General features: G+C 38.8%; 1 protein-coding gene and 1 long non-coding RNA gene across 2 annotated transcripts; one reads left to right on the top strand and one right to left on the bottom strand.

Moving 5' to 3' along the window:
* Nucleotides 1–358: 358 nt before the first annotated feature.
* LOC127107364 (uncharacterized) lies at nt 359–1,951 on the bottom strand. The gene is made up of 2 exons (XR_007795702.1): nt 1,377–1,951; nt 359–1,076 (listed from the first exon to the last, which is right to left on the bottom strand). It is a non-coding gene; the product is annotated as an uncharacterized LOC127107364 (long non-coding RNA).
* A 4,803-nt stretch (nt 1,952–6,754) lies between these two features.
* On the top strand, nt 6,755–7,930 carry LOC127103136 (uncharacterized). The gene has a single exon (XM_051040417.1). It carries the CDS (start codon nt 6,755–6,757, stop codon nt 7,928–7,930), a length of 1,176 nt encoding a protein of 391 aa, XP_050896374.1.
* Nucleotides 7,931–21,215: the final 13,285 nt, after the last annotated feature.

Raw genomic sequence — 21,215 nt, 5'->3', positions numbered from 1 at the left:
TTCCTTGATTTCAGTGCCTTGGTGTTTGTTGGTCATGGATATTTGGTTAAGTTATAGTCATTGTCCACTTTGGCCCCAACTAGAATTTAAGAATCCATCTAAGTCTTGTATCATCTGTACACTCCTATTGGTTTAAGTCATGATCCATTCACACTCAAGTCTTGCCATGTATCATTCATTCAAGGTTTGATTGAATATACTTCATCCCATACCATGGCTTGATTAATCCAATTCAAAGTTAATTAAGTCTTGATTCATGTTCATCCAAGGTCATATTCATGGTTCATTTCAAATCAATTTTAAATCATAACATTCAAAATGCATTCTATACAAAAATTCATTCAATACAAGATCATCATATCCATTTCATCCAAAATATCAATCACATTCATTATATAATCATACAAGTGTCCATTACATGAGAAAAATAGAAAAAAACAAAATTTTGACCAAATGTTGACTTTGGTCAACAGTTGACGTTTTGGTCAACTTTGACCAAAGTCAACCCAATCTTCAAAAACCCTAAGTCCTAATCCTAATTCCAATCCTAAGATAAAATTTTGATCCTTGACCTTTGAATCCTTATTATTTGTCATGTATGTTCCAATCTTGGTCATGTTGCAAGTCTTGGTTCAATCATCATTTTCCATGTGCATAACCATGCCTTTGTGACCTAAGGCCAAGAAGGACCAATGCAAGAATTAACCCATGTACATTAAGACGTCATGCCATGTTAATCATGATACTACAAACAACAATGCTACACTACATGCCATGTTGCACATAATCTGAACCAAGTTGAAGAATGGAGTGTCTTGCTACAAAGCCAAGACAGAAGCATGCGGCCATGAGGTTATAACCAAGCCATTACAATACATTCAAGCCAATGCAATGAACCTACCTACTGCAAAATGAGTGAACCTGCTGAACATGAGGCATACCATGAACCCAACCAAGTCAGCATGCTTGAAACATTGCAATACACATCAGCAAAACCTTGCTACAAACCAAATGCAAGCCAAGAAACCAAGGCCATCAAACAATGTCAAGGCATCACAAAACTTGCAGCATCCCATCTAATCAGACAATCACAAACATGCATCATTAGCAAACTAAAACAAAGCAAATTAGCAGCTTGATTTTCCTACACCAATACATCACATTCAGTTCATAATCGTGTCAATCACCATCCTTTAACAACCATCATCAATTGATCATTCAAATCCAGCACACAAAAAAAGCAAGCAATACTGATAATATTATAGAAGAAACATTGGAGAACAATTAATTTGGAATAACGAGCCACTTCAGTTGCAGTTCTGTTTCGCAAGCAGCTCACAGTGCAGTCATGCCAACATTCCAAACAAGGATAGTACCTGAGTTCCGACGTCATCTTCGATGAGTACTTTCCGTTTCTCTTCAATATTTTGGTCCGTCCTAGTTGCCATGATGTAGAGTTTGGCCGGAGGAGTCAAAGCCCTAACCTCTAGGGCTTTGATTCAGAATCTTGAGGATTTAATTTGGATTTCTAGGATTTAGGGTTCTTGAGGAGATCTAAGCGGTTAGGGTCCTAGACGTGGAATTCAGGGAAATCAATGAGGAATTCATGGAGAGGCGAAGGAGACGATTGAAATGTTAGGTCCGATTTTCGTTTTCGACGGTCACCGCCGCCGGAGGGGATGTTCGACATGGTGGCCCACGGTGGTGGTGTTTGAAGGTTGACCTGAGGACTAACGCGTTCTTAATTCAAATTTCGTCTCCACCACGTGCATGGTTGACTTAGATGCCGATGGATTCCCCACGTGCTCAATCTCATTGCCACATTTGGATGGGCCTTTTTCACAATGGGCTTGAATCATTTTCATCATTATCATCCCAAATTACGAGTACACCTCTTGCGCCTGGCTGCACTTCACCTTGGGCTTTGGCTCCTAAGCACATGTGTTTTGCCCCTTTGCTATACCCTGCGCAGGGCCTACACCCCTCATGAGAAGTTTATTTGTGTTACTGGGCTTATTCTTGTTGGGCTTACTTCTGGTTGGTTTTTGAAAATTTTATCTTATACCCTACATTTATTCTTATACCCCTACATTTTATAAAAAATACCAATTTTATCCTTATATATTTTTAAATAACTTATTATTTTATTATTTAAATATTTTTTTAATTTTATTTTACATATCGGAAGACTTTGTAAAAGAATTCCGGTAGTCATTTTTCACGTATTTTTTAAACTCTTTTTTATGTACCGGAAGACTTTACAAAAGAGTTCTGGTACACAAAAATTGACTACCGGAACTCTTTTACAAAGTCTTCCGATATACAAAAAAAATAAGTCAAAAATGTTTGAAAAATGAGTACCGGAACTCTTTTGCAAAGTCTTCCGGTTCACAAAAATTGACTACCGGAACTCTTTTGTAACGTTTTCCGGTACACAAAAAAATGTTAAAAAAATATTTGAAAATGACTACCGGAACTCTTTTGTAAAGTCTTCCGGTACATAAAATTTGCCTACCATAACTCTTTTGCAAAGTCTTCCGGTACACACAAAAAAATGTTTAAAAAATATTTGAAAAAATGACTACCGGAACTCTTTTGCAAAGTTTTCCGGTACACAAAAATTGACTACCGGAACTCTTTTGCAAAGTCTTCCGGTACATAAAAAAATATTAAAAAAATACTTGAAAAAATGACTACCGGAACTCTTTTGCAAAGTCTTCCGGTACACAAAAATAAAATTTTAAAAATATTTATAAAATAAAATAATAAATTAATTAAAAATATATAACGATAAAATTGATATTTTTTATAAAATGTAGGGGTGGAAGGATAAATATAGGGGTATAAGGTAAAACTTTCTTGGTTTTTTTGGTTAATTAGCATTTCCGTTTTTTTATTAATCATTAGCAATTAGGTTTACTCTTAATTACTAATTAATTAGGTTATTATAATCTTTAGAAGTATATTTGCAATTAGGTTAAGAAATTAGAATTTAATGGAATTAATGATTTTTAGATTTTAATTGACTTTTAGAATTTAATTGATTTTTTTAGAGTTTAATTGTTTTTTTAGAGTTTAATTGATGTAGCTTAATTTCTAACATTAGAATAATTTTAGAATTTGATTACATTTTAGGCAATAATTAGATTTTAATTAGAATTTAATTTGTGCTTGTAATTGAATATCTTATGAAATGACCATTTTACCCTTATGGGTTTCCTTTTGTTATTTTTGACCATATGATGGCATGCTCCCTTAGAATTTGACTTAGAATTTAATTATCTTTTAATCAAGCCTTGACCAATTACATGATCCTTTAGAATAATTTGTAACAAAGTCCAACCTTTAAATTATGATTAACCTAGTTTTCAAAATCAAATCAAACCCCCAATTCAAGTTGATCAAAAGCAATTTTGATCAACTAAATCCTTTGATATTGTATAATCCCACAGTCTAATTTGAGTGACCAAAAGACCCTTGGTCACTTAATGAGACTTTTTCTATAAGCTGTGGAGCTCGAGGCCTCAAGTCAGATTCTCAATCAAGGCATCCTCAGTCATACCAAGTAGTGGATAATACAAAGTACATCAAAGGTGACATGTTCAAGAGCTTGTCAAATCAAGGTTAGAATTGTGTGGCACGAGCCTTAAGAAATGGAGAAGGGATGGGAGTGGAGAATTCCTACCCTCATTATGAATATCTTTGGGTATGGGACAAATGACCCAGTTTCTCATCATATTCACCTCTATTCATAGACTTTAGCACAATTCGAATTATACGATTGGCAAGTCTCCCTCTTCACAAAGTATCATGCAATAAGCAAAGGACTACACCAACAACTTATCAATTATGATGCAAGTTGTACGACACGAGCCTTAAGCAATGGAGAAGGAATGAGACTGGAGAATTCCTACCCCCATTATGAATATATTTGGGTACGGGACGTTTGATCGAATGACTCATTATATTCATCTCCACTCATAGAATTTAGTGCAATTTGAATTGAACGATTGATAAGGTCTCCATCATCATTGCAAGAAACAACAACAAAAATACCTTTCTCCAACGACTTCAAAGTTAATATGAGAATTACATGCCACGAGCCTTAAGTGGTAAAGAAGGGATGAGACTTGAGCTTTCCTACACTCATTCTGGATATCTTTGGGTGCGGGACATTTGGCCCTTTGCTCATAACATCCACCTTTACTCAGAGACTTTAGTGTGATTCTTATCAATCAACTGTCAAGTTTTTTCATTTCAATCAATCATATTCTTTTGCCTCGCCAATCATCTTATCTTCAGCCCTAGTGGGCTGAACTACGAAAGCTCTAATTTCCTTATTGCACTATGAGGATACGTGGGCAGGAGAATTTAGATTCTTCGCGAGCTACCTTATTTATCAAACACTTCATTCTTCATTCATTCAGTCAATACCATCTTTTTGATATACTTCTCCTTGGACTCCTTGTACATCCTTTTATGAAGATACAACGGCAGTCCACCTCATCAATCTATAGTTGTTTGGATCGTCCTCAAACAATTAATTCATTCTTTTTTGGCTTAGACGCCAATTTTCTCTTCGGTTCATAGTATATCTCCTTCATGGATCCAAGATACTATTCTTCTTTGATCTCAAACTGTTTGTTCCCCAGCAAGTGATATATTATTCCATGTACTATACAGTACTGCAATCATTTCTTGAAGTGGTGTTTGTCTTGTAAGGCCTTGTTGCTTAGACAAATATCTCTCTCTTTGTTCCATGGCATTTAACCTCTAAAATTGGGTTTGTCTTGTAAGGTCCTGTTGCTTAGACAAATACCTCTTGATACCATTCTATTGGTGCAAGTTATACTTTTCATCATTTTTAGTCTCTTTCTTTGCTCTCGTGGTTCCATGGACTACGATTGCTCTGATTTTCTCATTGCACAATGAGAATACATAGGCACGAGGATGTGAATCCTTGGCGAGCATACTTTTAATTATTCCTCCTTCCGCCTTAGGGAACCATCCATATCTTTCACTATCCATTGTCTACATTCAATCATTGAACCGCTCACCCTAGTGACATGTTATTTCTTTGACACCGAAATACACTTTCTTTGGAATTCCATATACACCCTTTTAGGATGATATAGCGGCAGTCCGCATTTGTACCTAGAGTTGTTTGGCTCGTACCTAGACATTTAATTCCTTCTTTTTTGGCTAAATACCATATAGTGACAACCATGCTAGTCCACGTATCAGTTAACGTTGTTTCCCTCTATGGTACATATCCCATTTCTTCTATGGATTCTAGTATACCTTTACCTTCGATTTCAAACTATACCCTTCAGTCACTTATTACCAAATATTCATTTCTGTGACTTTGGTCATTCATTCCGTTCATCTCCATGATGCATCCATATGCTACCTTCATTCACTTCATGTGATATACCCTGTTCTTTGAGCCGAATACACTACCTCTTTGCGCTCCATCTTGCGTTATCTTGTGAACCAAGAGCTGTTTGGATCATCCCTAAACACTTAATTCTCTTTGTTTTTGGCTTTACCCTATAGTGGCAGCCATGCTAGCCCACGTATCGGTAAAAGCCAATTTTACTCTTGGGTTCACGCTTTCACCCCTTGTTGGAGTCCAGATCACATTATCCTTTGGTTTAGACCATACCTTGATCACACTTCTTTTCACCTCCCGCCACTAGTTCTTTGAACTACAAAGCTCTAAATTCCTCATTGCACTATGAGGATACATAGGCATGAGGACCCCAATCCTCACCGAGCATTTTATATATTCCATTCTTTTTCTTTCTCATTCTTTTGCGGGTAATCTTTAGATATAACACCTATCCGAGCGATAATGACTGATACGGTTCCCATGGAGTACCATGGATGTTAGGGGTGCTAATACCTTCCCCTTGCATAACCGACTTCCTTACCCATCATATCTCTTTCCTCTGGGTTTTATTGATGTTTTCCCTTTCCTTCGGGAATAAATAAAGTTTGATGGCGACTCTATTGTATGTTCGAGCGTGCGATACGTTTGGGTATATTTCCTCTAGCTTCAGTTGGCGACTCTGTTGGGGAAGCTTCATTGCTTGGAGTACTTCCTAGTCACTAAAAGGATTCGAGCCTAGTTTAGGTTGTTTTCTCGCTAGTTTTAGGTGTTTATCTTTATGCTTTACTCTCCTTATATTATTCATCATTTACTGCTTTAGGCTTCTGCATATTTTGTTACATTGGATATCTATATGTACTGTTGTTGGGTTGGGATTGATGCTACATGAGTGAATCTCTATACCCGAGGTTAGTCTACACATGATAGATTCGTGGATAGTCGTGTACACCTATGTTTCGCGCATTGGGTTGTCACGGGAACTACACCCATACTAGATTCACTTGGAAGTACTTTTGTCTTATGAGCATTCACTACGGCAGGGTATTTTCATTTTGAGTCGATGACTCTAGGAGACCTTCTAGGGACCACCTTGGAGCATAGTCCATACCTATGAGGGGGATATGGTTTTTCTTACAGGAAACCATAGACTCTACATACCTTGATTCTTATATTGCGTCAAACCTTTGAACTTACAACAAACGACATATACAAATTATTCAGAATGTATTAGAGTTTTGAATCTGCTTGATCTATATCATTCCATCATACATTATCATTCATCATGACAAATCTTTTTGCATATGCATTTCTTTTCTAGGAATCCAAGAGCCCAGTTTGTTAACTAAGAATCCGAGACGAAGCATGACTTCCGAGAGAAAGAGCACTCACAATTACAACTTTGTGGAGCCTCACTTGATTGTGTTCAGAGGATTAGGGGCACGTCTAGTTCTTGGGAACAAAGATGAATTAAAGAAGTCTTATGGAAACCTCCTAGGAATCTTGAACACTGAAGTCAATACCAATGTTGTGCACACTCTGGCGCAATTCAACGACCCTCCGTTGAGATGCTTTAATTTTCAAGATTACCAGTTGGCACCCACGTTGGAGGAGTATTCTCATATTCTGGGTATTGGGATCAAGAACCGGGTGCCTCATGTATTCACAAGGGAGCTCCCTAAGTACCATGTCATTGCTGAAGCTCTCCACATAGGGGAGAAGGAAGTGGAGTTAAACCTGAATCCCAAGGGTGGAACCCATGGGTTTACCTCAAAGTTTCTGGTGGAGAAGGATACTACCTTTGCTGATGCTGAGAGTTGGATGACTTTCAACGCCATTCTAGCTCTACTTATCTATGGGATCAGATTTTTTCTGAACATGGAAGAATTTGTGGATCTGGCTTCTATTCATATCTTGTTAAGTCATAATCTTGTTCCTACTATTCTTGCTGATACTTACTATTCCATTCATGTGAGGACTCAGAAGAAGAAGGGAACCATCGTCTATTGTACCCTTTTGCTATATATATGGTTTATTTTGCATCTACCTGGCAATGGTCCTTTAATTGAAAACAAAGACAATCTGAAGTGGTCTCAGAGGATCATGTCCTTAAATGCCAAAGATATTTCCTGGTACTATCGAGCCTACGACAACGTCAAACTCATCCTCAACTGTGGTGACTTCCCTAACGTATCTCTTCTTGGTACAAAAGGGGGAATCCACTATAATCCAAGGTTGGCGTTACGACAATTGGGATACCCCGTGATAGATAAACCTGATTCCAAGAGTGTAAAAGGTTTTATTCTACATGAAGGGGTTGATGATACAGAGCTACTCAAGAAGATTATCATGGCTTGGGGAGCAATTTGTCCTCAAGGAAGAGCAGAAATGGGTAAGAAGAACAGCATAGCCAGGGAAGCTTACACCAGGTGGGTGAAAGACAGAGTCAAAGAGATATTGTTGTCATTTCCATCTGAACCATCCATGAGAATCAAGCCTCTTGAACCCGTGATCAATCATACTTCTGAAGTCGTTGAGTGAAAAGAACTATCAATACCCTATAGAAAGAGAATGTCGATATAAGATCTAGACTTGGTAAGATGTCCTTGGAGAAAGATACTTTGAGGTTCAACCTGAATCAAAAGAGAGATAGAGCATGCCAGGAAGACGATGAGGTACATGCTGAATTTCACAAAAGAATGAAAGTGGGTGAAGCACTAAAAGGAACTTATGCTAGCCTGTCAGGAAAGAAGAAACAGCTAACAAAAACTCAATATTAGGCTTGTAAATTGGAGCTTAATTACAAAGAGCAGATCAATAAACTTTAAGACCAGCTGGAAGCTTGCAAGAAAGGGCTGAAGGATGAACAGACCCGCATCAAGCAGCTAGAAGTCCCTTTTCGTCAGAACTAGAGTGAGCTAGCTAAAAGATTAAGTACATAAAGATCTGGAGAACACCAACCTACTCAAACAAGAGAATGATCATCTAGAGAAGCACAATGGACATCTTCAAGGGCTCCTAGACCAAAAGAAGACATTTGTGAGAAGTATTCTAGATGAACCTGATCACACTCTACCGCACGACCTCCTCGAAGGACGCAGTATTGGAGGGAAAGGCGTGCACACCTGACCCAATTAGTTGAATATGCCATAGAAGACTTCCCAGATTTTTTGAATGAAGCTTTTGTCGAAGTGTTTCTGCATAATGTCCCTTGGGCTGATTGGTACTCGTTAGACTCAAAGTTGAGATTATTGTAGCCTGTCGGGCAAATTCTTGATGTGTATTTGTACTTCACTTCCTATTATTGAATAAAAGAGCTTCTTGGTTATTTACTTCACATACTGTCTCTCTCTTTATGCTTTATGATTGCTTATGTTGATGAACAAACTCAAGGGTTTCTTGGGAATTTTCTTTTATAAAAACAAATTTTAAAAATAAATAAATATGCATATGTCCAAACTTTTTTGCATACATTCATGCATCCACATATTTATTTGTTTAAGCCTCCAGAAAACAAAATGCTTACCCTCTCCATCTTTCTACAGAAAATATGACGACTCGTCATCGCTACTATACCAGTGCAAACAAATCAAGGATTATGGTCGATTACGAATATGATAACGCTGTTGTCAAGGAATCTCTTGCTCAGGTTCAAGGTGAGATGAACCTCTTCAGGGGAAACATGGAGACCATCTTGGAGATTCTCCAAAGTCAGAGGGATTCTACCTCTGCTAACCCTGTTGTTGCCAACGTCACCCATGCTGCTGGGGTGACCAATCTTATTGCTGATGTTGTTGTTACCGTCGAAACTCCTGTGAAGACCGTAGCACCAACTAACAGTGAATTATCAGTTGGTTCCTTCTGATGTGAATAGGCTTGCTGCTGCCTATCCCTAAGGGATGCCCCAAAACTTTGTTGCTTAGTTCGCTAATGGGGGTGCCTTTATCCCTCATCAAACTCTTGTTGCCCCTAATGTTGTCGGGAATGTTGTCTTTCCATGGGGTGTGCCCACGATTCAGAATCCTCTCACGGTTGATGTTGCCAACCCCGAGGACAACCAAGGTTAGGTTCCCGCTGAAACTCCTGACAATGAAGATAAATACTGAGGCTCGAGCCTCCACTTTCAGGTTCCTTCCCAGGCTGCTCAACCTGCAAATGTGAACCAATTTCAAGCTGCTCCGTTTGTTTACCCTGGGGAAACTTTTTTGCCAATGCTGACCTGCACACCTAACAACCCTACACTTCAGTATGGGCAGACTGGGGCACCTCAGGTCCCTAATGCTCAAGCTGGAGGGCAGTTCCTTCACATGGTGCATACTACTTCCCAAACAGTGCCTCCCGGTTTCTCCTATCGGTTGTAGATGTTGTTTTCTCCTAAAAGTGCACATGTTTAGGTGATGGCTCAAGACACTTCTCGACCAACCAGTCAGGTCGTCATCCCCACTGCTAGTCCAGCCCAATCGGAAGATTATCAGTTGTTGGACGACAGAATAAGGGCTATCAAAGGTTTCTCTGCCTTCGACATTGATGCACTAGATCTTTGTTTGGTTACAAATATGGTACTTCCATAGAAATTCAAGGTGCCAGACCTACTGAAGTATAAAGGGCTAAACTGTCCTCGGAGTCACATTACGATGTACTGCAGAAAGATGGCATCATACATTGGCAATGATCATTTTCTAATTCACTACTTCCTAGATAGTCTGTCATGGGCCTTCTTTGGACTGGTATATGGGTTTAGAGTGCACTAAGATCAGATCCTGGAGAGATCTATCTGAAGTGTTCCTAAAGCAATACACGTACAACCTCGATATGACACCGACAAGGTTGCAACTACAAAATCAAGCACAAAAATCCAGTGAGACTTTTAAGGAGTATGCTCAATGTTGGCGTGAGATAGCTTCTAGTGTCAGACCAACTTTGTCAGATAATGAACCAATCGACATCTTCATGGGCACGCTTCAAGGGTTGTATTTTGAGAAAATGATTGGCAGTTCTTCTAATAATTTCACAAATATGGTAACTATTGGTGAACGTGTTGAGAATGGGCTGAAATTTGGGAAGATCGCAGGTATCGCCGCTCAGCAAACTACGAATAAGAAGTCGCATGGGGGATTTACAAAAAAGAAAGAAAGGGAGACAAGTGTTGTGACGGAAAGTGTCCACCCCTAGTATTAGTTTCCAATGGCTCTCATGCCATATTATCTGTATCCTTATGTCGTCGCTGCTCAGTATCAATAACCTCCATGCCAGTATCAACCATAAAACCATAACCAACAACCAGCGTCGACAATACAATCGTGACAACAGGGGCCAAGGCCAAAATAACAGGAATTACTTTAGAAAACGTCCTCATCTTGATCAGACCTTGGTACCATAGGCTGAATTGGTACCATATTTGATTCACGTAGGGGCTATCGTACCAAAGGAAATCCCAGCAGCCTCTCCTCCCTATCATTCTAAGCACAATCCTAATGCCTCATGCACCTTCCATGCCAGGTATATAGGACACTCTATAGAGGACTGTTGGACCCTAAAAAATAAGATCCAAGACTTGATTAATTAGAAGGTTATGTCTTTCTCAGAAGAAAAGCCTAATGTGAAAATGAACCCTCTGCCTAATCATGGTGGCTCAGCAGTCAATGTTGTTATTGAAGAGGAAACTACATAATTTGTAATAAGGGTTGACAATGTAAAGACCGATGTCAACTGTGTTGAAGAGACTTGAACAGTTTGTGTTCCTAGTTGATATACATGAAGATTGCATTGTATGCGAATTTTATCCTGACAGTTGTGACAAGTTGAAGGGTTGTATGCAAGAGCTGATGAATCAAGGGCTGATACAATTCTCTAGAGCTAAAGTAGTTGAAGAGATTGCAGTAATCGAGCCTATAACTATCGTGTATAGGAAGAAGAAGGTTCAACCTGCTCCCAAGAGGATTCATCCGATCCATTTATGTGTTCCTAGCCTGTTCCCATATCAGAATACCAAGATGGTGCCTTGGAAGTATGAAAAGGCAGCGTACGTGGGCGAAAAAGAGATTCACATTCTTGACACTGAAATCGTTAATATAATTGGAACGGGAGGCATGACTCGTAGTGGCCATGTATTCGCTCCAAAATACACTCATAGGGTGTCTCCATCACCCACAGTTATCCCGCATAAGGAGAAAGTCCTTCCTCCTCCTCCTCCTCCGCAGCAGGGACAACTGTACCTGCCACTCCGAACATGACAACTGTTCCAGTACCAATGAATGTTATTTCTGATAAGACTGCAGAATTTAAGGCGTCTAAAGGTAAATGGCCGATGGTTGAAGGCGAACACGTGGAAGATCACAAGAAGAGCATCACTTTTGAGGAAGGCCAAAAATTCCTCAAATTGATCAAGAAGAGTGACTTCAAAATCGTCGATCAGTTGGGCCAGACTCCTTCCAAAATCTCCATATTGTCTTTACTTCTGAGTTCTGAGTCTCACCGTAAAGCATTGTTGAAAGTCCTGAATATTGCTCACGTGATGCAGGATATCACGGTCAATCAGTTTGAAGACGTGGTTGCAAATATCACAACCAACAAGTACTTAGGATTTAATGAAGCGGAATTACCTCTTGAGGGAAATGCTCACAATAAAGCATTATATATTTCAGTCATATGTACAAACTCTCTTCTATCTCAAGTTCTCGTCGATACTGGTTCTTCGCTTAATGTAATGCCAAAAGTTATATTAAGTCAATTACAGTTTAAGGGGCCCGAGATGAGGACTAGTGCACTGATTATTCGAGCTTTTGATGGCTCCCAAAGGCAGATCAATGGGGAAGTGGATTTGCCTATTTGTGTTGGACCTCACCAATTTAGTATCACCTTCCAAGTCATGGACATCAACCCGACCTACAATTGTTTGTTGGATAGACCATGGATTCATGCCGCTGGGGCAACCACTTCTACACTGCACCAAAGGTTGAAATTCTTGATTGATGACAAGTTCGTAATTGTATGTGGTGAAGAAGAATGGTTGGTTAGTGAACTTTCTTCGTTTAGATATATCTATATAGATGATAGGGTTGTTAAGATTCCGCTCCACTGTTTAGAATTTAAAGAAGTCGGTTCAGCTACCACCAATCATGATCAGTCACCTGCTACCATTCTATCTTCAGTCAGAAGCGCCTAGCAGACTCTGGAGAAAGGTCCATTAGCCGGTTAGGGTAAAGTTGTCAATGTGGCAGAGAAGCGTGACAAATTCGGTATTGACTATCATCCATCAGCTTGCAAGGCAAGCCCGGAGAAGAAGCAGTTCAACCCGATCAAATTTAGCAGTGTAGGCTTCCAAAGAGATCATACCGTGGCAGTCATTGGAGAATTTAGTGGCAGTAAACCGGAGAGTCCGAGTCTTGTACGCATGTGTCCTTCAGGATTCAAGCTCACCAGCTGGACAACTTCCGTGATTCCTATAGTGTATTCGGAGAAAATGTAATGCATTTTGTTTTCTCAATCCTTTGTCCTCGCCCGAGAAAAGAGGATAACTTATAAGGGTCTCCATGTTTAAAAGTATTATGTGATTAAATAAAGAAAGTACTTTTTGCATGCAAAATTTGTGTTCCCTTTCTTTCAGCTATTTTTACTTTTTCACAAAAAACGAAATGGAAAAAGTTTCTTTTTCCACTTTATTAAAAAGCATACTAAAAATAAGCTCATAACATGCAGAGCAAACAAAACTATTGATAACAACATGGCAAGAATCAACTGTAAGTCTGGACTTTCAATTAACCAAGCTGAAGATGACAATGAGGAAGATTGTGAATTATCGGTTGAACTAACACGTCTCCTTGAGCACGAAGGAAAAGAGATTCAACCATACAAAGAACCAGTGGATTTCATTAATTTGGGTTCTGAAACTGATAAAAAAAGGTAAAGGTTGGGGCATTTATTGCCAAACATGTACAATCCGAGTTGGTCGAGTTATTGCACGTGTATGTTGACATATTCGCTTGGGCATATCAAGATATGCCAGGGTTAAACACCAACATCGTTGAACAACACTTGCCGCTCAAGCCTGAATATCCTCCCGTCAAGCAAAAGCTTAGAAGGACCAGACTCTACATGGAAATCAAGGTCAGAGAAGCGGTTAAGAAGCAGTTTGATATTGGCTTTTTGGATATTTCTGAGTATCCACAGCGGGTTGCTACTATCATTTCAGTTCCGAAGAAGGACGGTAAAGTCAGAATGTGTGTAGATTACCGAGACCTCAATAGAGCGAGCCCAAATGATGATTTCCATTTGCCTCATATTGATGTTTTGGTTGATAATACAACTCAGTTTTTCATCTTTTCCTTCACGGATGGTTTCTCAGGGTATAATCAGATAAAGATGTCGCCAAGTGATATGGAGAAGACAACTTTCATCACACCTTGGGTAACTTACTGCTACAAAGTAATGTCGTTCGACTTGAAGAATGCAAGGGCAACATATCAACGTGCCATGGTAACCCTAATCACGACATGATTCATGAAGAGATCGAGGTTTACGTGGATGATATGATTTCCAAATCTAGAACTGAATAAGACCACTTAGAAAACCTGAGGAAGTTGTTTGCCAGACTTCGAAAGTTCAAGTTCTGTATGAATCCAGCAAAGTGCACTTTTGGGGTCCGATCTGGTAAGCTTTTGGGTTTCATAGTCGGTCAAAAAGGTATTGAGGTTGATCCCTAGAAAGTTCGAGCCATCTAAGATATGCCACCTCCCTGTATAGAAAAAGAAGTCTGAGGCTTCCTTGTTCGACTCAATTATATCTCCAGATTCATATCATATTTAACAACTACCTGCGAACTAATATTCAAATTATTGAGGAAGAATCAATCGATTATGTGGAATACCGATTGTCAAATGGAATTCGACAAGATAAAAAAGTACTTACAAGAACCACCAATCCTTGTACCACCGATTCCTGGTAGACCACTTATTATGTACCTCACGACACTTGATGAATCCATGGGCTGTGTTCTGGGTCAACACGATGATATAGGCAAGAAAGAACACGTAATATACTATCTCAGCAAGAAATTCACTGAATGTAAGACCAGATACTCACTTTTGGAGAAGACTTATTGTGCTTGCTGCTCGACGCCTGAGACAATACATGGTTTGCCATACTACTTTATTGATATCCAAAAGGGATCCAATAAAGTATATATTTGAAAAGCCTACTGTTACTGGTAGAATTGCTCAGTGGCAAATGTTGTTAACCGAATACGATATCCAATATGTGACTCAGAAAGCAATAAAGGGGAGCGTTCTGTCTGACTACCTTGCTCATTTACTTGTGGAAGGTTATCAATCGTTGAGGTTGACTTTCCTGACGAAGACATCATGTTTATAAGAGATTTCACTATGTCAGGCTCCGAGATAAACCCCGAGGAAGGCCCCGAACCAGGATCGTGATGGACGCTCGTGTTCGACGGTGCTTCTAATGCTCGTGGTCATGGCATAGGTTCAGTTATCACTTCTTCAACTGGATTCCACCTTCCATTCACCACCAGGTTATGCTTTGACTGCACCAACAATATGGCAGAATACAAGGCATGTATCTTCGGTATGGAGGCGGCCATCAACTTAAGGATCAAGATTCTTGAGGTATATGGAGATTCAACTCTAGTGATAAGTCGGGTAAAAGGTGATTGAGAAACTCGGAATAGCAAGTTGATACCTTATAAAGAGTATATCAGAAAACTGATACCCTATTTTGATGAAGTCTATTTTCATCATATTCCTAGGGAAGAAAATCAGTTAGCAGATGCTCTTGATACATTGGCATCTATGTTCAAAGTCAAATGGAAGAATGAAGCACCAACTATCCATATTGACCACTTAGATGAACCGACATACTGTCTAGCAATCGAGGCAGATCCTGATGATAAGCCCTGGTTCTACGGCATAAAGACATTTCTGGAGAAACAACAATATCCTGAGGGTATATCTATTACTGATAAGAAGGATCTGAGAAGACTCTCTTCCAAGTTTTTCTTAAACAATGATGTGTTATACAAGCAAAATTATGATTTCGTACTACTCAGATGCGTGGATAGACATGAAGCTAGTACGATCATAAAATCTATACATGAAGGCTGCGAGGGTGTACATGCGAAAGGTCCTGCTATGGCTAAAAAGATCCCCCGGGCTGGGTATTACTGGACGACAATGGAGGTTGACTGCTACAACTTTGTTAGAAGATGCCATAAATGTCAAATATACGTTGATAAGATCTTTGTGCCACCAACTCCGTTGAATGTTCTAACGTATCCATGACCCTTTTCTATGTGGGGCATCAATATGATTGGGATAGTATAGCCTAAAGCTTCTGATGGTCATCGATTCATCCTATTTGCCATCGACTACTTCACAAAATGGGTCGAAGCTACTTCATATGCCAATGTCACTAGACAAGTGTTAAAAATATTAAAAATAATGCATTAAATTAAATATGGTTGGTCAATTTCCTAAAACCTCATCAAAACACCAAAGAAATGGCCATGAGATTTATCATAGGTGAAACAAGGTCAAAGGACCTTGAAGGAAAAATTTCAGAATTTTTGGAAACTTAAAAGTATCTTTAAACAATTAAAAATATTCACAAAATCAATTAAATCATGAAAAATATTAATAATGATCCAAAAAATAATTTTAATTCAGAAAATGAAATAGGATTTTATTTAAAATTTTTTGGTGAAACTCTCATATTTTTTGGATCAATATTAAAATTAATATGAATTAATGAAAATCAAAGGAATAAAAATAAAAATCAGATAATCAAAAAAACGCGGACCACTTGATCTCCCTCATTAATTGAGGTGGCAGATCAAGTGGTGGAGAGCTCACTAGGAAGACAAAGACTTTGGGGGATAAAAAGGGTTACGCGTAGGCCAGACTACGACTTAAAGACTGTTGGGAGACTAGAGGAATTCCATGAAAAATGGAAATACTCAGCCGGGGAGACACATGAACATCTGCAGGGGAAACAGGTGGATCAGAATAAAACTGAAATACTTGAGTCATGCAGAAACAACAAATTCACTAAGGAAATACGCGCTCAACTCAGCTGGGGAAGAAATAAACTTCAACACAGGAGAAGCTGAAATTTATTATCCACTACCTGTTACTGGGTAAAGGAGATAATAAAATTCTAACAGAAAAGACGCCCGTTACCGGTTAGGGTAAACATATCAAGGATGACTCACTAAGGGCCGCCACGGGGTATATTCATTACCAGTCACTGGGCAAGAATAAACTCGCTGGGGAAAGCTAAAAATAGGATTTACAACTACCGGTTACTGGGCAGAAGTCCACAAAAGGAGAGAATATTCATCATTGGTTAAAGTGAACATATCAAGGATAGACTCAAAGGGAAGAAAATCCGTCATCGGTTAGGATGAACATATCAAGGATAGACTTGCCTGGAAATGTTAAGGAGTATATTCCTCATCGGTTAGGATGAAGATATCAAGAATAAACTACCTCAACAAAAGGTAGGAATTATATCTATCGAATGTTGGATAAAATACCAATCAAAGAGAAATATCTGTCATCGGTTAGGATGAACATATCAAGGATATACTCTGAGGGGAGAAATAGGGATTACAACTACCTTTTTACTGGATAGAATACCACAAAAGAGGATATCCGTCACTGGTCAAAGTGAACATATCAAGGATAAACTCTGCAAGGTGAGAAAAAGCAGGATTTGCAACTATCGATTACTGGGCAGAAGACCGCAAGAGAAGAAAACCCGTCATCGGTTAGGATGAACATATCAAGGATTAACTCTCTGGGGAACAAAATAGGGATTATAACTACCTTTTTACTAAGTAGAATACCAAAGATGAGAATATCCTGAAAGAGAAGGGTGATCCAAAACGCAACGAAATTTAAAAAAAATTCTCTTTTAGTGATCCTTACGAATGGGCATGATCAGTGATAGAATCGTTACCTCTTGTGACAATTGAAACCTTTGATGCGGATCTACGGAGCGATCACGAACGTTGAAGGATGATAACGCCTCTACTCAGTCCACACAAACGGATTCCTTCAATCTTAGTGCTAGCTGCTACGAATGAAGGCTTTGAGTGAGAGAGAGAGAGAAAGAGAAACGAAATTGCAACTGCACAAATGCTTCTGCACAAGGGTTTTATTTATAGAACCACTTGTGTGGGTTGCAAGCTAAAAGGCCCACTTAAGTGTATGTGGCCCATATCTTATAATATGCCAAAATCACTTAAGCGCGTGGTACCTTACCATATTTCGTATTCTATTTAAGTACACCGTACCTTACGATGTCCTACAATTCACTTAAGTGCATCGTATCTTACGGTGTTCCTTAGTTACTCTATCTCTCATAAATCTGTCCTTTTGTGTGTGACCCTGTAGGTTTTCGCGGCATTGACAATTATATTAAATCACATATTTAACATAATAAACAATGAGCGGTATCTAGCAACACATCACTGCCACCCAAGACACGAAAATGTCATGTGATCTGACAAATCCTTTTGTGATAATACTTATGTGTACAATTACCCTTTTGCCCTTATGTCTATATTGAACACAAGGCATAGACCGTGTCATCCTTGCCCAGTTCAATAATGGGCCCATAGACATTTATCTTGTTACGCAGGATGGGCAAATTCCATCTAGGTCACTCATGTCCCTTAGCATGCTCTGTGGAGTATCCATCAACTGTCTTTATGGTCATCCAGTTAATGACAACGTTTGATCAGCAATAAGGCACTCGACTCTACATCTAGGGTCCATAGTAGTTTCAGGTCGAAGGGTGGTATACACTATTATCACCATGAGAATAACTTATGACACTTTGCATAACATTCTATATAATATTCTCATAGCGGGTCAATCCAGTATAAATATTACTCTTGATATTCATACCTATGTTTAAGACTTGATAACTCCTTATCCATGATCCATGAGATATGATCATCAGTCTATATACATAATAGTCTTAATGCTTTAATGTTATCCCACTTCACAATAAGGCGCGACTACAGATACTTTAAGAATAATGTCCTTATGTTTAATGTGATCTCATGATTAAGTCACACTTGATACATTAAATGGACTAGCTATTCTAGGGACTTTATTAAACAACCATAATAAAGAAAAAACCTTTTATTATTAATAAATAATTCGATACAAGTACCAAAAGTATTGGACTCTAGGGCTTACACCAACAATCTCCCACTAGCACTAGAGCTAATCAGGCATACCCTTAATGCCCATAGATCTAGTATGGCCATCATGCTTCTGCTGCGCAAGAGACTTTGTCAGTGGGTCAGTAATATTGTCAAGTGTAGGTACTCTGCATATTTTCACATCTCCTCTATCTATTATCTCTCGAATGAGGTGATAACGCCTAAGTATGTGTTTGGATCGTTGGTGAGATCTAGGCTCCTTAGCTTGTGCGAACCATTGTTATCACAATAGAGACCAATGGGATCCACAATGCTAGGAACTATGCCAAGTTCACTAATGAACTTTTTGATCCAAACAACTTCCTTTGTTGCACTTGAGGCAACAATATACTCGGCCTCGGTTGTAGAATCAGCAATTGTATCTTGCTTTGAACTTTTCCAGCTCACAGCGCCACCGTTTAAGAAAAACACATAACGAGATTGTGATTTAAAGTCATCCTTATCTGTCCGGAAGCTAGCATCGGTGTATCCAATTACAACAAGCTCTTCCTGACCTCCATATATCAAGAATGAGTCCTTAGTCCTTCTCAAATACTTAAGGATATTCTTGACAGCTACCCAATGAGCATCACCAGGATCAAATTGGTACCTACTCGTTGCACTTAAAGCATACGAGACATCTGGTCGAGTACATAACATGGCATACATGATAGATCCTATTACAGATGCATATGGAATCTTATTCATGCGATCCCTTTCTTCCTTATTTGAAAGGGATTGTGTTTTTGATAGACACAAGCCATGTTGCATAGGTATGAATCCTTTCTTGGAATCATGCATATTAAAGTGTCTAAGCACTTTGTCTATGTTTGTACTATGACTTAGGCCAATCAGTTTTTATGATCTATCTCTATAGATCCCAATTCCTAATATATAGGCTGCTTCACCCAGGTCCTTCATAGAAAAGCATTTCCCCGACCAAGACTTTACTTATTGTAGGATAGGGAATCGTTTCCAATGAGTAATATGTCATATACATATAATACCAGGAAGACGATCATGCCCCCACTAACCTTCTTGTATACACAAGGCTCATCTTCGTTCTTGATGAATCCATACTGTTTTACTGTTTCATCAAAACAAATATTCCAGCTTCTGGAAGCTTGCTTCAATCCATAGATTAATCTTTGTAACTTACATATCTTTTGGGCTTCTTTCGGTATTTCAAATCCTTCAGGCTGTGTCATGTACACATCCTCAAGAAGATTCCCATTAAGGAAAGTAATTTTGACATCCATCTGCCATATTTCATAATCATGATATGCATCGATAGCAAGTAAAATCTGAACAGATTTAAGCATTGCAACTGGTGAAAAGGTTTCATCATAGTCAACCCCATGAATTTATTTATATCCTTTTGCAACCAGTCTTGCCTTATAGGTATGTACCTTACCATCCATGTTAAATTTCTTTTTGAAGACCCACTTGCATCCTGTAGGGTTAACTCCTACAGGAGGTTCTACCAAGGTCCAAACTTGGTTTGTGTACATGGAATCCATTTAAGATTTCATGGCTTCTAGCCACTTCTCATAATCAGGACCATTTATGGTCTGTTGGTAGGTCACAAGCTCATCTTGATCCATGAGTAATACATCACCTTGATCAGTTATGAGATATATATCTCTCTCAAGTAGGTGACGTATCCTGCTTGACCTACACTGGTCTTGTTCTACTTGAGCAGGTTTCTCTTCCACAACTACTTATGTTTCCTGCTCTAATTCCTCCATAGGTGTATCAATGTTTTGTGATTCCTGTTTCTTCAAGCTCTACTTTCCTCCCACTTATTCCTTTGGAAATAAAATCCTTTTCTAGGAAAACTCCAGTTCGAGGGACAAACACTTTTCCCTCAGAAGGATTGTAGAAGTAATACCCTATTGTATCTTTAGGATACCCCACAAATAAGCATTTGTCAGATTTGGGCTAAAGCTTAGTTGAAATTTGTCATTTCACATAAACTTTGCAACCCCAAATCTTCATGTAAGACATATGTGGTTTCTTACCACTCCATATCTCATATGGTGTCTTCTCAACCTTTTTGGATGGAACACAGTTAAGTGTGTAAGCTGCTGTCAATAGTGCATGTCCCCAAAAGGAGTTTGGAAGATCTGCGTGACTCATCATGGATCGGATCATGTCTAACAGGGTTCGATTTCTTCTCTCAGATACACCATTCCATTAGGGTGTTACAGGAGGAGTAAGTTGGGATAGGATCCCACACTCTTTTCAGATGGTCATCAAACTCTAGGCTTAAATACTCACCACCTCGATTTGATCAAAGAGTTTTAATATTCTTGCCTAGTTGGTTTTGTACTTCATTCTTGAATTCCTTGAACTTTTCAAAGGACTCTGATTTGTGTTTCATTAAATACACATAACCATATCTACTGAAATCATTAGTAAATGTGATGAAGTACTGAAAACCTCCTTTGACTGGTATGTTTAGTGGTCCACATACATCAGTATGTATGAGGGCCAAAAGATCATTAGCTCTTTCACCTTTTCGTGTGAATGGAAACTTTGTCATCTTTCCAATTAAACAAGATTTGCATGTCTCATATGATTCATAATCAAAAGAGT

The sequence above is a fragment of the Lathyrus oleraceus genome, chromosome 7 (assembly GCF_024323335.1).
Source record: "Lathyrus oleraceus cultivar Zhongwan6 chromosome 7, CAAS_Psat_ZW6_1.0, whole genome shotgun sequence".
NCBI classification, from domain to species: Eukaryota; Viridiplantae; Streptophyta; class Magnoliopsida; order Fabales; family Fabaceae; genus Lathyrus; species Lathyrus oleraceus.
The sequence above is the reverse complement of the archived record's forward strand: the minus strand, read 5'-3'. Positions and strand labels throughout refer to the sequence as shown.

Coding starts and splice junctions, on each gene's coding strand:
- LOC127103136 (XM_051040417.1), top strand. CDS start 6,755: ATGACTTCCGAGAGAAAGAGCACTCACAATTACAACTTTGTGGAGCCT.